Source organism: Balaenoptera borealis (genome assembly GCF_965194805.1).
Source record: "Balaenoptera borealis genome assembly, chromosome: 1".
NCBI classification, from domain to species: Eukaryota; Metazoa; Chordata; class Mammalia; order Artiodactyla; family Balaenopteridae; genus Balaenoptera; species Balaenoptera borealis.
Genome location: NC_138860.1, coordinates 169,358,662 through 169,375,175, shown reverse-complemented (window position 1 = coordinate 169,375,175; position 16,514 = coordinate 169,358,662). Strand labels below are relative to the sequence as shown.

The window sequence follows — 16,514 nt, the reverse complement described above, 5'->3', positions numbered from 1 at the left end:
GGAGTCAGTAGAGCTTAAAGAACAGGTGGATGGAGGAGAGGACAGATGAAAGAGTGCGAGGCGGGGTCTTAGAAGTAACAGGCACAGGGAGCTCACACTTGGCAAGCATCTCCTATGTGTTGTAACAGCCCTTTGAGGTAGGTATCCTCACTTTACAGATGGGAAAACTGAGGCTCAGAGAGGTGAAGTGACTTGCCCATTCCTTTGTCCAGTCATTCATCATTCAACGCTTACGTATTGGGCAGAGGCTCCGTGCCAAGCGCCGAGGAGTCAGGGGTGACCATCTCTTGGCTTCTGTCCCCTGCGGTGGGGGTCCGGGGGAAGTGCTGTGAGGTCGCATCGCGGCCTCGTCGGCACTCGAACCCAGGTCTCACTATTTCCAAACCATCACTTTGGACCCGGACACCAGCCCAGTTGCGCGGCTCGCGCGGCCGCTGGAATCCCCAGTACCTCCACTTTCCCTAAGGTCCCACCTGCCGCACCTGGCCCAGGTGAGTCCCGGGAGGCCCCGAGCGCCGCCGGAAGGCGGCGAGCGGTTCCGCCAGGTAGGGCGGGGCGGGGCCGGGGCTGGGCGGGGCTGAGGGCGGGGCCAGCCCGCGGCGCCAGGAGCCCGACAGGATCCAGCGCCCCTCTGCCCGCGCCCTGCGCCCCGCGCCGCCGCCGCCATGGGGGCCTGTCTGGGCGCCTGCTCCCTGCTCAGCTGCGTGAGTCCCGCCCCCGGCGCCCGCCCCCGCCGTCTGCCCCTTCTTCGGCCTCGCACTTTTGTCCTTTCTTCCTCCAAATAGTTTCTTCTTTTTCCTTCCTCCAAACTTGTCTTTCTGGGCCCGCACCCCGCCTCCTCGCCCCTCGGGTCCCCCCTCTCACCGACTTCCCCCGCCCCCATCCCGGGCCCGCGGGCGCCGGGGACAGCTGGTGTCCGGGGATCGGGTTACCGCGGGGGAGGGGGTGGGGCGCGCTCGGGCGGGGGAGGGGGTGTCCTGGGCGGGCGCCCCTCCAGGGAACTGGGGCGACTGAGGCCCAGAGCCCGGGGCGGGGGTGGGCGCTGCGGCCCCAGCTGGCTCAGCTTGGAGTCGTCCTGGCAGTGCTCCTCTGGTTTCCCTCCCGGACGCTCTCTTTGTGTGGCCTGCCGGTCCCTGTCCCTCTCTGCCGTGTGTCCTTCTCTGTTTCTCTGGCAATCTGTCAGTTGGTCTTTCTGTCCCTACCCGTCTGCCTCAGTTTGTCCATTTGTGTGTGTCTGATATCTGTCCGTTCGTTTGTCCGACTGTCTTTGTCTGTCCGAAGCCTCTCCATCTGTCATTGTCTGTCTAGACGGTTCCCTGTCTGTCCGCCGGGGTCTGTCTGCCCGTCCGGTCTATCAGTCTCTCTGTGTCTTGTCTCTGCTTCGTTCAGTCTGGCTCAGGCTAATTCCTGGGCACTTCCCCAATGAACCCCAGACCCTTGCCCTCTGGGCCCCAGAGCCGAAGTTGGGGGTGGGGAGGAGGCCTCCTTTGCCTTTCTAAGCCGGTCTTGAGTGAGGGGTGCGGGTTACCACCGCCATCGGCCCAACTCTGGGTGGGAAAACCCAGGAACTGAGGGAGGTTGGGGTGTGTGTGTGGGAGGGATTACCTGGTCGTCTGCTCGGGGACCTGGGGAGCAGCCAGCAGAGGGGAGGAGCGTCCGCCAGACCCCGGCTGGGAGGCCCCTTCTCTTTTCTCCTTTCCCAGCCCCCTCTCCCTTCCCTCTTCCCTTCACTAAATCTGAGGTTCATTCAGGCAGCCCCCTCCCCCTCTGCCCCACACAAAGATGAGCGGAGAGGAAGGAGGGGGAGTCTGGTGGCCGCTGAATCCCAGACTTAGTTTCCTTTGTCCCTGATTTGTGTGAGTGTGTTAGGATGGGGGTGTAGGGGCGGACAGCTGGGGGATCTAGAGATTTACTTTACAGCCATTTTTGGAGAATGATATCTGCACAGAGAGGCTACATAGTGGGTTCCTGGACTCTTGTCCTCCCTGGGCCTCTATTTCCCCATCTGTGAAGGGTGTGTGTGTGTGTGTGTGTGTGTGTGTGTGTGTGTGTGTGCATACCCGCTGGAGGGGGAATCAAGAGCTGGTCCCTGAGATCCCTCCCTGCCCAGTGAAACCAAGGTTTGGGCTGGGGCTCTGGCCAGAAAGGGTTTGCTTCCTGATGGGGGAGGGAGAGTTTCCTTGGAGTTGACCAGAATTTCATCAGGCTGGGCTATCCTGGGGGTGGGGGGAGTGTTGAAGGGAGACCTGCCATTTCTCTGTGTCTCTGTCTCCCTGTCTACCTCCCTCATAATGATACTGGGAAGATTTAAAAGTGCCCCGCCCTGTTCCTGGCATAGAGTAAGTGCTCCAAATAGGAGCTATTGTTATTATCATCTTAAAAAGGTGGGTGGAGAATTCCCTCTGGAGCCAGTTGCTGGTCTCTGAGTCAGACTCCTACAGTGCTGAGTCAGAAGGCACCTGACAGGCCTGCTCCAACCCCCAGTTTACAGATGAGGAAGCTGCAGCCCAGAGAGGTTAGCCGACTTGCCTAAGGTTGCACAGTGAAAGGAGGAGGAACTGCACAGTCAGGGTTAAAATCTGATTCCTGGTCTAGGCTTCTGCCCACACCTTCCCTCCCTTCACATCCTGGATGCTGAGGGATAGGGTTGGCACAGAGTGGAATCAGGAGGTTCGCTTAGGGAGTATCTGCAAGGGACCTGCCCCTCGGGTCAGCGGCCTCCCCTTGGCGTTCTGACCTCTGACATTTACTGAGTACTTACTGCATGCCAGGTGCTGTGCTGAGCCCTTCACCCCTGCCATCTCATTACCCACCCCACCCGCCAACCCCATGACATAGTTATCCTATTTTACAGGTCATGATACTGACAATAGCTGCCGTTTACTGAGTGCTTACTGTAGGCCCAGAGCTCACAGCCCAGAGCTGTCCAGTGGTAGCCCAGGCCCAGCAGTGTAGTGAGTGCTTCGTATATACCCTTTCATTTAATCTTCACAACGACCCCAATGAAGCAGTGAATATTATCCCCATTTCACAGCTGAGGAAGCTGGATCAGAGAGGGAAGATGATTTCCCCACAGCCACACAGTATTAAGTGGTACAGTTGGGCACTACTGGATACCAATAACAACCTGTTTCAATGGACATTGCCCCACAGGAGTGAAGTTCTAATGGGGGGTTGCCAGGCATCTTTAGAGGGAACATTTTGGCATACATGGGTCGGTGGGGAAGACTTTTGTTCCTCCTGCTGTGACGCATTTGCATCTGCCTCTTGGTCAGGGCAGGAAGGGGACAAAAGTCGCTCTCTTGGTCAGCATTTGGACTGGGCTGAAGGTGAGTCCTGGCCAGGAGGAGATAAGATGGGCCCACTAGGGATGGGAGTCACCAGCCAAGCCAGCACATGGTGAGTTGGACGGTCAGCAGATATTTAAGGAGGACCTTCTACAGTCGAGGGAGTGTGAAAGGCCTTTGGCTCAGACCGATTGGTCTTGGTCCTGGCTTGGCCTCTTCTCAGCAGCATGACTGAGGACCTCTCTCCTTGTCTGTAAAGTGGAGAGAACAACAGCACCTGCCTCTCAGCATGTCAGGAGGGATCAGTGGGACTTAGATAGCATGAAGCTGGCGTGCAGCGGCTGCTCTGTAAGCTCCCGCCGGTGGTAAAGTGCTGGAGACCACATTCGAGGAATGGAGAAGCTGGTGAAACCCAGGGCTGTCTGATGGGCTCCAAGCCACCTCACTGCCCTGCCCAGAGGCCCATTTTATGGCTGAGGAAACTGAGTCCCACTTGTCTAAGGTCATACTGCCAGCTGGTGGCAGAGTCAAGACAGGGCCCTCTCCTCTTCACACTGCATGGGGGAAGGAAGTATGCTTTGAGTAGTCGTGGGCTGACCTCTTCTCTCCTGTGTTTGGTCTAGTGCTAGGGTGGCTCAGCCAGTTATGGGGTGCCACGGAAACTTGCAGCTTAAAGACTCTCAGACCCAGGGCTCCTGAGTTCTGAGTTCTCCATTCTGAGAACATGGCTGGTGCTAAGATTCCACCGCTCTTATTTCTGGCGCTTTTCCATTGCTGCCTTTCCCCTGAGTGCATTTGTGGAGGGGGTGTTGTAATCTGAGTGCGGGAACTTTGTTTGTAGCTTGCCTTGGCCCTTCACATTGCATCACAAGCATAGCCTGTGCTGCTGTCAGTCTAGTGGCTTTCATCTTTCCTGCCTCTGTAACATTCCATGGAGTCAGTGGGCCACCACTGTCCCCTGGTGTTGGGCAATGGGGTCATTTGCAGTTTCCTGATAGTCTAATAAGCTCATACAACCTAAAGCTTCGTGCCTGTTTTAGTTTTTTTCTTAATTTAAATTTTTTTTTTTTGATAATGAAAATCAACTTTACTGGGGTATAATTTATATTTAACTATATTTAGTTGTATATACCCATTTAAGTGTTACCAACACATCTGCTCCATTCAGCAGAGAGATCTCTCTTAGGGATCACGATGTGCCATGATGTACCACGATGTAATGATGGATATTTAGTTATTTTCAGCTTTCCCCTATTATTTTCCTCGTGTGAACAGTGTCACAATGGACTTCCCTGTGTACGTGTGTGCGCACGTGTCTGCCTTTACTCCCGTGGGCTGGTATTTCTATAGGAAGAGGTTGTGGTAGGAGTGATCCCCAAAGGTGGAGTGGGGATCGGAATGTATGAACAACTCCAAGGAAGCTCCAGAAGCAGCGGGGGGATCCAGGATGGCAGAGCCTGTGTCTTTCTTGCCCTCCAGACTCTTAAATACCTGAATGAGGAGTCAGGGCTGTTTGGGGGAAGAGAAACAGTGAACCAGATGTATCTGGATGTGGGCCCACTTCCTCCAAGTCTGGGCTGTAGAACTGGCTCCCAAGGGATGAGTCTACAGCTACGAAAGGTGTGGCATCACCAGCCCCTAAGTGATTTCAGCCAGCCCTAGGGAGGGAGGGTCTGACAGAGGGCAGAGGAGCTGGAGACAGAAAGGGTTGGACGCCTCTGCTGTCCCAAACTGGTGCAGCCCCAGAGCGGGAAGTCACAGCCACTCATATTCTTCATTCCATTCATTCAACAGATGTTGATTTATCAGCACTTGCTGTTTTTTGAGGTCTTAACATACGTCTGGTACGATGCCAGACACTTTACATTTGTTCGGCAGATAGTCACTGAGCTCCCGATGATGTGCCAGGCACAGTTCCCACCTCTGGGAATACCATGGTGAACAAAACAGACAAAACCCCTTGCCCTGGTGGAGCTTGCATGCTAGCAATGAGAGGCAGGCAACACGAGTAAACTATGAAGCCAATCAGGTGGTAGTAAGTCCTACAGAGAAAAATAAAGCAGGGAAGGGAGAAAGGGAGCCTGAGTGAGTTACAATTTTTTTTGGTCGTGCTGCGAGGCTTGTGGGATTTTAGTTCCCCGACCAGGGATTGAACCCGGGCCCTCGGCAGTGAAAGCACGGAGTCCTAACCACTGGACTGCCAGGGAATTACCAGGGAGTTACAATTTAAAATCCCTACTGGACTTCCCTGGCGGTCCAGTGGTTAAGACTCTGCACTTCCACTGCAGGGGGTGAGGGTTAGATCCCTGGTCGGGAACTAAGATCCTGCGTGCTGCGCAGCGCAGCCAAAAAATTAAAAATTAAAAAATAAAATAAAATCCCTACAGTATTTCATTCTTAGAACTGCTATGTGAGAAGCAGGTACTGTTACGATTCCCATTTTATGGAAGAGGAAACTGAGGTCCAGAGAGCTTGAGTGAGCTGTATAAGGTCACATAGCTAATCAGTGAAAGAGCTGGCCTTCTGGATTTTTTTTTTCCACTCTGCCTCCTCCTAAGTAAGAAGCACTGTGACCCCAGCTCTCTCTCCGAAGCCACAGTAACACCTGAGATAGATCCAGGTTTGAATCTGGGTTCTGTTGCTTACTGGCTGTGTGTCCTTGTGGGACCCAGCCTCTCCCAGCCTTGGTTTCCTTGGCCTCTCCCTTGGGCTTGAAAGTTAGATGGGGTGACATCGGGGGAAGAGGCGTCCCTTCGTGGTGTGGCACAGGCAGTCTCTGCGTAGGTTTGGAGATACTGAACAGGCAGCGGGCAGTGGGTGGATGCTGCGTGCTTGGGCGGGGAAGGGGAGAGGAGACCAGAGAGTAAGGCGCCATCCTGGCCTCCCCGCAGGCGTCCTGCCTCTGCGGCTCTGCCCCCTGCATCCTGTGCAGCTGCTGCCCCTGCAGCCACAGCTCCACACTGAGCCGCCTCATCTTCACGGCCTTCCTCTTCCTGGGGGTGCTGGTGTCCGTCATCATGCTGAGTCCCGGTGTGGAGGGCCAGCTCTACAAGGTGAGCCACCTGCGGGACCTGGCCTCTGGCAAAGGCTCAGCTACCAGGGGGCCCAGGCTTGGGGGCCCAGCTGATCAAGAGGTGGGCAGGAGTGCCAGCGCACCGATGATCCAAGCTTGAGGATGGAGGGTCGTTTCTTCATGTTAGGAGGAGGGTTTGAGCCTTATTGTTTCTCATAAGCCTTGGTCCCCTCGGGAAGTCTCATGAATCATTATCGCCATCCCCGCCAGACACTGGCCCAGGGTAAGCTCTCCCCGCTTTAATGCATAAGCCCAGTTTGAGGGTCCTAAGTCTTCCCTTCCTCTCAGTGTTTCATAGCCAGTGGGATAGTTAGGCCAGAGGTTCTGATATACTAGTGTATACAGAGCATGAATTCCCTGGGAAGTGTGCTCGTCATGCAGAATCTCAGACCCTGCCTTAGAGACTCTAGTTCTGTAGGAGAGGGGAACCTCCGGGGATTCTGATGTAGCTGGTGGGTGGAGAGCACTTTGGGAAATCCTGCCCTGGACCGTGCCATGCCTTCCGTTTGTCCCTGGGGGGCTCACTCATAGGGCTTCAGCCGCAGAGGTGGGTGGGAATGGAGATGGGCCATGGGTGGAGGTGGGAGGCTCGGGTGGCCCTGCTGGGAGAGCCTCCTGCCTGGCGGCCTGGGCAGAGTCAGCCCGGGTTCTGGGTGGGGTGGGGTCTTCCAGCTGTTCCGTCTGTCTCCACAGCTGCCCTGGGTGTGTGAGGAGGCGGCCAGGTCCCCCGTCGTCCTGCAGGGCCACATCGACTGTGGCTCCCTGCTCGGCCACCGTGCCGTCTACCGTATGTGCTTTGCTATGGCGGCCTTCTTCTTCCTTTTCACCCTGCTCATGACCTGTGTGCGCAGCAGCCGGGACCCCAGGGCTGCCATCCAGAACGGGTGAGGAGGGGTCCCACCTGCACCCTGGGCCCCTCCCGCTGTGGTTTTCCCCATCCTCTGCCTGTCTCCAGCAATCTCCAGACCCTAATCCTCAGACTCAGGAGCCGCTGAAGCCAGGAGGGCACGGCACAGCCCTCAGAGGTCAGCTCATTTAGTAGTTCCCGTTTCTCAGATGAGGAAATAAAGCTCAGAAAAGGCAACAGCATCCCTCAGGCCACGCACCAATTTAGTGACACAGTTGGGGTTAGAACCCGGGTGACCATCCTCACCCATCACTGGTCCTTCCCTCTGCCCCTCGGGGCTTTTTCTAGGGCCAGGACAGACTTTCTGTGCCTGTCAGACCATCAGGAAATCTCTCTCACCTCTCCCAGTACCTGCTCTTCAGGGGTGGGGTTCTGGGGGTCCAGGCTTTTTCTCTCCCCCTACTCAGCTTTCTTGTCTGTCCTACCCCTTTCCCCACCATAGGTTTTGGTTCTTTAAATTCCTGGTTTTCGTGGGCATCACCGTGGGCGCCTTCTACATCCCTGACGGCTCCTTCTCCGACAGTAGGTGGCCCTGGCGGGGAGGGACGGGGGCTACCAAGAAGGATGAGCGTGCTGGGGGCTCCTTTGCACACAGATCCCAGACTGCTGGCTGGGTCATTGCCTCCCACCCAGGAGACAGGACTCTGGTGCTTGGCCACATGGCCTTTGGGCAACTCGGGGTTGGAGGGAACCCCCCTTGACCCCGACCTACACCCTGACACAAGGCATCTCTGTGCGTGGCCAGGGGCTCCTGAGGGCAGGGACTTTGCTGCTTCTCAGTGTCCCCAGTGCAGGGTGTGGCACAAATGACTGTTGAATGTATAAAAGTGAGCGTGAGAAGAGACCCAGACCCAGGGGCTGCTGCGCCACGGCTGGACCCCCTTGCCTCCCTCCCCTCTGCCTGCCTAGTCTGGTTCTACTTTGGTGTCGCGGGCTCCTTCGTCTTCCTCCTCGTCCAGCTGTTGCTGCTTATCGACTTTGCGCACTCCTGGAACCAGCGGTGGCTGAACAAGGCTGAGAAGAGCGACTCCCGCGCCTGGTATGCAGGTCAGTGCCACCCAACGGCCTCACGAGGGGGCTGGGCTACCTGAGGAGTCGGGGGAGGGGGTGGTGGTGTTCCCTGAAGCTGGACGACGGCCTGGAGGGCATCTCGAGCTGCCTCCTAAGGCAGGAGGCAGCCTTAGGGCAGGAACTGAGCTTCTGTGTCACGTGGAGGGAAGGGTGTGTGGCAGGGGCCGCCAACCCGGGGTGGCTGAGGGCTGAGGTGGGGTCAGATGAGAGCTGCACTGGAGAGTTCACAGGGATCTGGTTGAGCGACCCCTGCAGGGCGAGCCACGAATGACACCTGGTCATTGAAACCCCAGTGGCAGAACGGGTCCCTTTTCAGTTCTTCTGAATTGATCAAGAAGAAAGGTGCTCTTCAAGGTTGATTTGATTTTCACACCTCCCTGATCACCAGGCGTCTAGTTCACTTTTTGAAAGACTGTTCTCTATTCACTGTCTTTTTTTTTGGCTGCATTGGGTCTTTGTTGCTGTGCGCGGGCTTTCTCTAGTTGCGGCGAGGGGGGGCTACTCTTCTTCGTTGCCGCGTGCAGGCTTCTCATTGCGGTGGCTTCTCTTGTTGCGGAGCACAGGCTCTAGGCACGCGGGCTTCAGTAGTTGTGGCGCACGGACTTAGTTGCTCCACAGCATGTGGGATCTTCCCGGACTAGGGCTCGAACCCGTGTCCCCTGCATTGGCAGGCGGATTCTTAACCACTGCACCACCAGGGAAGTCCCCTCTATTCATTGTCTTTATTTTTATGGTGACCTTTTTTGCGGCAAGTGAATCATTTTAGTTCAGGGTGGGGCAGGAGCTCACAAACCCTGGGCGAGGGATGGAAGTTTTTTTGTTTTTAATAAATTTATTTATTTTAATTCTTTTTGGCTGCGTTGGGTCTTCGTTGCTGTGCGCGGGCTTTGTCTTCATTGCGGTGTGCGGGCTTCTCATTGCGGTGACTTCTCTTGTTGCAGAGCACGGGCTCTAGGCACATGGGCTTCAGTAGTTGTGGTGCACGGGCTCAGTAGTTGTGTCTCACGGACTCTAGAGCGCAGGCTCGTAGTTGTGGCGCACGGGCTTAGTTGCATGTGGGATCTTCCCAGACCAGGGCTCGGACCGTGTCCCCTGCATTAGCAGGCGGATTCTTAACCACTGCGCCACCAGGGAAGCCCCCAGGGACCGAAGTTTAGTAGACACTCCTTGGAGGAGGAAGTTGGGGCCTGAGACCCAGTGCACTGCTCGACAAGGGATGGGGGTCCTTGCACCTCCTGACCCACCTGCCGCTGCCCCTCCCTCCCAGGCCTCTTCTTCTTCACCCTCCTCTTCTACGCACTGTCAATCGTGGCCGTGGCACTGCTGTTCATCTACTACACCCAGCCCGGCGCCTGCTACGAGGGCAAGGTCTTTATCAGCCTCAACCTCATTTTCTGTTTCTGCGTATCCATAGTCGCTGTCCTGCCCAAGGTCCAGGTGAGCCTGCCTGTCTCTGCCCAGCCTGAAACCAGGCTCCTCGGTGTGTGGGACCTTGGGGAACCTTGGAGTCCTGGGGCCAGGGCTGTCAGTCACAGAGGCTTGGGCCAAGAGTGTGGGCTCCCAAGTCAGCCTCCCTGGGTTAGAGTCTTGACTCTCGCGTTTATATGCTGGCTGTCTTTGGGAAAGTGCCTTAACCGCTCTGTGCCTCTTTCGTCTCAAATGTAAAATGGGAATAATAACACTGTTTGGAGTTATTCTCAAGATTGAGACCATGTTTATGAACACTTAGAACAGTGCCTGGCATACAGATATTAGAACAATGAACACTTAGAACAGTGCCTGGCATATCCATCAGACATTGGCTATTGTTATCATTATTTTGATTTCATCATTGTTTTCATGCAAATCAGGAGAACATTAGGAAGGGTCACCGAGTGATGATTCCTAGACACCTCAAGAAGTGGTGTTAGAAGGTGCAATTTCACAGTTTCCAGCCCCAGACTATCTGGGATGATGGGTGGGAGCTCCTAAGGTAATCACTTGTTCTTCAGAAGGGAAGCCTTCTGAGTCCAGTGGTATTTCACAGTTTGGGATATCAGCCCACCAGGTGTTTCAAAGGTAGCTTAGATAGTCTTTGGGGGTCCTTAGCAGAAAGGTTGGGAATCTCCCTTCTGGCCAGAGCTTCCATTTCCCAGTAAGAAAACGGAAGCCCAGAGAGGGTGATGCCTCTGTTCCAGGTCACACAGCAATCAGTATTCATTCAGCAAATACCTCTTGAGCATCCACTGTGTACCAGGCACTCTTCTAGATGTTGGGGATACAGCTGTGAGGAAGAGGAGGAATAATAATAGCTAACAGTTAATGACATCTGTCATGTTATTTAGTCCTTGCACCATCATCATCCCCGCTTTCCAGATGAGGAAACAGAGGCTTAAAGGAGTAAAGAGACTTGCCTAAGGTCACACGGCTAGTAAGGGGTGGAGCTGGGATTTGAACCCAGGCAGACTGGCTCCAGAGACTGTGCTCCTAATCATAGAGTTCAGATTCATATTTTCAAGTGTGTCTGTGTGGTGAGGAGTGGGAAAGAACAACCGATAGGAGACGAGGCCAGGTGAAGTAATTTTGGAGAATAAGTGCTATGTGGAAAATAAAAGAGGGTATGGGCTGAAAGGGAGGTGGGCAGGCAGGGCCGGGGTCTGCTGCAGTCAGGGTTTTCAGAGCCTTTTGAGGGGTCCTGTTTGAGCTGAAGCCTGAATATAAAGACACTGCTGGTGCAGAGATATGGGGGAGGAAGATGTCAGGGAGAGGGCAGGGCGAGTGCAAAGACCCTGAGGTTGGAGAGGATTTGGCAGGTTCTAGAGAGGTGGCCACCACGTTTGGGGAGTAGTCAGCAGGGAGGGCTGTCGGATGAAGATGCAGATGGGGTAAACGAAGGAGGGCTTTAATTCAGAGTGTGAAGAAGTGCTGCCTTTGAAGGATTCTCAGCTGGGGAACAAGTCGGGTAACCTGTTAAGAGAAAAAATTAGGACTCTACCTTTGGGTGGGCGAGGTGGCAGTGGGTGGCCCGGGTGGTATGTTTTCCCGAAGGGTGTGGGGTGGGATGGCCCTAGGGTGGTGGGGGTTTCTGAGGTCCCCCGGTTGGGCGTGGCTGGGCTGGGTGGGGGTGGGGTGTACCCAGGTTTGGCAGGAGTCACACTGTGGAATGCTCTTGCCAGGATGCCCAGCCCAGCTCGGGTCTGCTGCAGGCCTCGGTCATCACGCTCTACACCATGTTTGTCACCTGGTTGGCCTTATCCAATGTCCCCGGTGAGTAGAGGCCTGGGTTCCAGGTGGCCTGGTCTTCCTCCTGGGCTGGGGACCCTCAAAGATGACGGGGACATTCCCAGCCCATTCCAAGAGTTAGTCCTTCAGGGAGGTGGGAGGACCCCATCTGTTCCTGGAGCTGTCACTGTTGTTTTGTCTGCTGAGTGCTGTCGCTGGGACTTGAGTGGTTGGTTGTGTGTCTGTCTGTCCCTTGGCTGTCCATCTGAGCCCATCCTCTGGGCTCCCTGGCTACAGACCTGGCCTGCGTGGGCTGAGGGTGACCATGCTCCCATCCCCAGACCGGAAATGCAACCCCAACCTGCTGACCCACTTTGGCAATGGGACGGTCCTGGCAGGCCCCGAGGGCTACGAGACCCAGTGGTGGGATGCACCGAGCATCGTGGGCCTCATCGTCTTCATCCTGTGCACCCTCTTCATCAGGTAGGGTGGGGGGCTGGTTTCTGGGAAGGAATCATGATTGGGAGCCCTGAGGCACAAGTGACGGGGGGATGTGGGAGCCGGGACACCAAGCTGGAAGGTGCACTCAGCAGGCAGCACATCCAGCCCCTGCACTGTGCTGGTGGGGAAACTGAGCCCCTCAGAGGGCACAGAGTGACTGGGCAGCGGAGGCGGGGCTGAACCCTGCCTCCTGGCCCAAGGCCTTTCCTGACCCCGGGCTGCCATGTGCCCAGCTCAGCCGGGTGCAGGCAGCTGTGGTGCCAGGGCAGGAGCCTGGACTGGGGCCAGCGGGTCCAGGCTCTATCACTCACACCTGTGTGTGGCCGCTTCACCTTTCCAAGCTTCAGCTTCCTTTTCAGTTAAAGGATGATAACCTCTAATGCCCAGGGTGGCTTGTGACCCCACAGTGTCCCTTGAGAAAGAGCAGCTCATTCTTAAGATCACATGTGCTCTTAAGAGCACATTCTTTAAGGGGGTGTCTTAGCAAGTGCTTATCAGTGTGGACTTGAGCCAGATTGCCTGCAGTTGAGCCTGGCACCTTGGGCAAGTCTCTCAACCTTTCTGTGCTTCAGTTTCCTTATCTGTAAAATAGGAATAAAAATACTACTTACTTCATTGGATTGTTGAAGAGTTATGATGAGTTAATATGTACAAGGCACTTAGAAAAGAACTTGGCAAGTAGTAGGTGCCAAATAAGTGTTTGCTATTATTGCAAAGAACTATTAATATTTGCACAGCTGGATGGCTGTGAGTGGCTGTTTTGTGTCACCAGATGGTGATATCAAGTATACTTATTGTTGACACTGGCAGACTCAGGTATTGCCTCCCTGCGGCCTGGCATCTCTCCAGGTGCCACTTTGTGTGTCTGCACCTCTGCCCTGATCTCCTTTTCTCCCCCAGTCACCCTTCCTGGGCAGTGCCCGTTTGCCTGTAAGCAGCACACCTGCTTCTAGGCTCCTGGGCTAGAACATTTTGAGGCTGTTTCACATTTCGTTTTGTTTTCACCTTTTTCAAAACATTTTCTCCCAGTTGAGTTGGGGCAGTTCACAAACATCTCTCTTCTTTGTCCTCTCCTTTGATTTCTTTTCCAATCTGGAAGGGCCCATGTCACCTCCATCTTACAGATGAGGAGACTGAGACTTGGTGAGGAGCAGCCACTTGTCCGAGGCCATGAGTGCACAGTGGCCATGGTGCTTGAGCTCACTTCCCTTCCCCCGAGCTCTGTCCCTCCCCATCCGCAACGTGGGCACAGAGCTGTGCTTCCTGATGCTTCTCATACTCACACCTCCCTGACCTTCAGTCACTGGGCTGCACCTCGGAGAGCCCACAGATCCCATCTGTTCTTAGCACAGTTCTTAAAACCCAGGAAGCAACGAAGCATAAACAGCCACGAGGGCAGGGACCACTGATGATGGCTCTTGCCCCCAGCTAGATGGCCCAGATCTAGGCTCATGTGCACTAGATATCAGCACAGTATTTGGTGATTGGGGTCAACTGAAGCTCAGCAAGGGGTGATTTTTCAGTTTGACGGAATGGGCTGGAATCCAGGCCTTTGTTCACTTTTTTCAGGATACAAGTTGGATCTTCAAAATTGTATATGTCTCAAACTATTAAATGTAGTCAAAAACATCAAGACCTCATTGTAGAAAAGCAAGGACAAAAATCATTACTATTATTCTCTCTTTATTATAAACATAGAGAAAGGGGAGGCAGTGGGTAATACTACTTAGGTAAAATGAATAAAAGGTAAACAAATGTACCAGCAAATGAGCATTATTATGAACATTTTTAATGAATGTAGTACCTGGTATGATCCTTTGCAGTACTAAGTTCTCAACACGTGTTTGTGGAAATGGCAAATAAACAACCAGAATAACAGGGGCCGTTTATTTGGTTTCTGCTCTGTGCCAGGCACAGTGCTAGGGGCTTCAAACACCATTACTCCATTTAATCCTCCCAGCAACCCTGTAAGGGAGGTACTATTATCTCTGAATTTACAGACAAGGAATCAGAGGCTCAGAGAGGTTAAGCGTCTTGCCCCAGGTCACACAGGGAGCAGGGGTAGAGTTGAGAGTCAAGGCAGTTTGTTAACTCCAGGGCCCAGGGCCTAACCTCCAGGCCACCGGCTCCCGAGGCTCTGGGACCCCAGTGCCCATGGTCATCATGGCCAATGCCGTGGTGCGTGAGGCCCCCTGGCGCTGCCCACCCACCCACCTCAGTGGTGACGGCCTGACAGCCACACGCACATCCTGCCCCCGCCTCCCCCAGTCTGCGCTCCTCGGACCACCGGCAGGTAAACAGCCTGATGCAGACGGAGGAGTGCCCGCCTGTGCTGGAAGCCACGCAGCAGCAGCCGGTGGCGGTCTGCGAGGGCCGGGCCTTCGACAACGAGCAGGACAGCGTCACCTACAGCTACTCCTTCTTCCACTTCTGCCTGGTGCTCGCCTCTCTGCATGTCATGATGACGCTCACCAACTGGTACAGGTGCGTGGATGGAGCCGCAGTGTCCGCAGTGCGTGTGCCACTTCCCTTCCCCTCCAGCCCTGCGCTGGGGTTTAAGACTTGGGCATGGAGGTGTCTCTCTAGGACCCTCCAGGGAGCCTGCCTCATCTGTGCCCCAGTTTCCCTGCCAGTGCCTGGTCCACTCAGTAGCTGGTACCTTCGCTAAGTGCTGAGAAGTGGGGATCACGGGAGGTGAGGCTGGACCTGTGCAGGGCAGACCGGGTTTACAGATCAGGGGTGGTGATTTGGGTTATGGGGTCGGATTTGGGATTCATGGTTTGAGGGTTAAGAGTAGGGTATGGGGTCAGAATCAAAGTCACAGGGTCAAGAACAGGAGTCATGAAGTCGAGAGTTGGGATTGGGGCCATATAAAGTAACAAATTTGGCCATTTGGTTAAAATTGGGGTTACAAGTCCAGAAAGCCAGGATTGAAGTGACCAGGTCAAGGAGCTAAGATCAGAGTAACTAGGTTAGCGGCCAGAACTGGGGTCACAGGGCCAAGGGTCAAAATTGAGGTCAGAAATATCAGAACTGTGGTCATAAGATCAGGGATGGGGTTATGGGATTGAAGGTCAGAGTCAACATTAGAGGTCAGGACTAAAGTCAGGAGCTTCCGGGTCCCAAAGTCAGGGACCAGGAGTGCAGCCACAGAATTAGGATCATAAGGTTAGCAACCAGAATCAGGTCACAATATTATGCCTAGGACTGGGGTCAAGGTTAGAACTGAGGTCAGGGTCAGGTCTATGGTACAAGGCCATGAGCTCTATGTAGGGTCTTAAGGCCAAGTGTCAAAAATATCAGAGACGGGGCTAGAGTTTACAGGATAAGAGCCAGGGGTGAAGTCAGGGGTTGCAACTGGATCCTAAGGTCGGGGCCAGGACTGAGGTCACAGCATCAGGGGCCAGGCTCACTGGGATGATGGTGTGTTCCAGACCCAGTGAGACCCGGAAGATGATCAGCACGTGGACCGCCGTGTGGGTGAAGATCTGTGCCAGCTGGGCAGGGCTGCTTCTCTACCTGTGGACCCTGGTAGCCCCCCTCCTCCTGCCCAACCGTGATTTCAGCTGAGGCAGCCCCCTGCAGCCAGCCCACCTGGTGCTTCGGGGCTCAGTGACCGCAGGCTGAGCGCCCGCTCCACCTCCGGGACTTGCCCCTGAGCTGGGCCCCTCTGTTCTTAGTGCCTTCAGGGAGGAGGAGCGTCAGGCCCCTCCCTCCCACTGCCCCCCCACCCCGACCATGGAGCTGCCTCCTCCTTCCCCTCACCCCCATTCGCCCACACTTGCCCTCTTGGGAAAAAAGGGCCCGTTGTTCTAAGGCTCCCCAGGAGAGGGTCCTGAAGGAGAGGAACACTGAGAGCTGCTCAGAGAGCAGGAGTGCTCGCCGCGGTGGGGTGCCCAGCACTGGGGCCTGGGTATTCCTGACCATGTACTCCAGGACACCCCGTCCCCTTCCTGGGCTCCGTGCCTTACTGAGTCTCTAAGACTCTGCCAATAAAGAAGCCGGTGTGTGTGCCTCCCTTGTCTGTGCCCCTCCCCCTCGGCACGGGCCCCATCCCATCTGGGCCCAGTGCAGGGGCTGGGAACAGAATGTCAGGGCAGAGGGGGCTGAAGGGCCAGACCATGAGGGGCCTTGAAGGTCAGACAGAGTGGTCCTGGCTCTGTCCTCTGGGTCGTGGAAAGCCTGCAGGCTGGGGCTATAGAGGAAGGAGGGGCTTTGGAAAAAGGGAGCCTGGGGGTCAGAAAAGGGGGCCCTGGAGCAGTGTCCATATGACGGGTGATGAGGCCAGAGTCAGGGTGGAGAGGGGGCTCACGTGGGGTGGCTGAGAGGCTGGTCTTTGGGCCATCTTACCAGTGCCCATCCTGAGGTCCTGCCCACCTCTGACCTGCCTCTAGGGTCCTCCTGAGGAACTAGTCACCACCTTCCACTTCTCCCTGCTGTAGACATTGGCCGCTGCTCTGGGCCCCGGGGTGTG

General features: G+C 55.3%; 1 protein-coding gene across 1 annotated transcript; it reads left to right on the top strand.

Annotated features, from left to right (window-relative positions):
* Positions 1–567: 567 nt before the first annotated feature.
* Positions 568–16,054, top strand: SERINC2 (serine incorporator 2). The gene is made up of 10 exons (XM_082343836.1): positions 568–704; positions 6,179–6,340; positions 7,054–7,244; positions 7,710–7,789; positions 8,177–8,314; positions 9,606–9,775; positions 11,494–11,584; positions 11,881–12,022; positions 14,309–14,524; positions 15,475–16,054. Exons 1-10 carry the CDS (start codon positions 666–668, stop codon positions 15,608–15,610), a joined length of 1,365 nt encoding a protein of 454 aa, XP_082199962.1. The 5' UTR covers positions 568–665; the 3' UTR covers positions 15,611–16,054.
* The last annotated feature ends 460 nt before the right edge of the window (positions 16,055–16,514 follow it).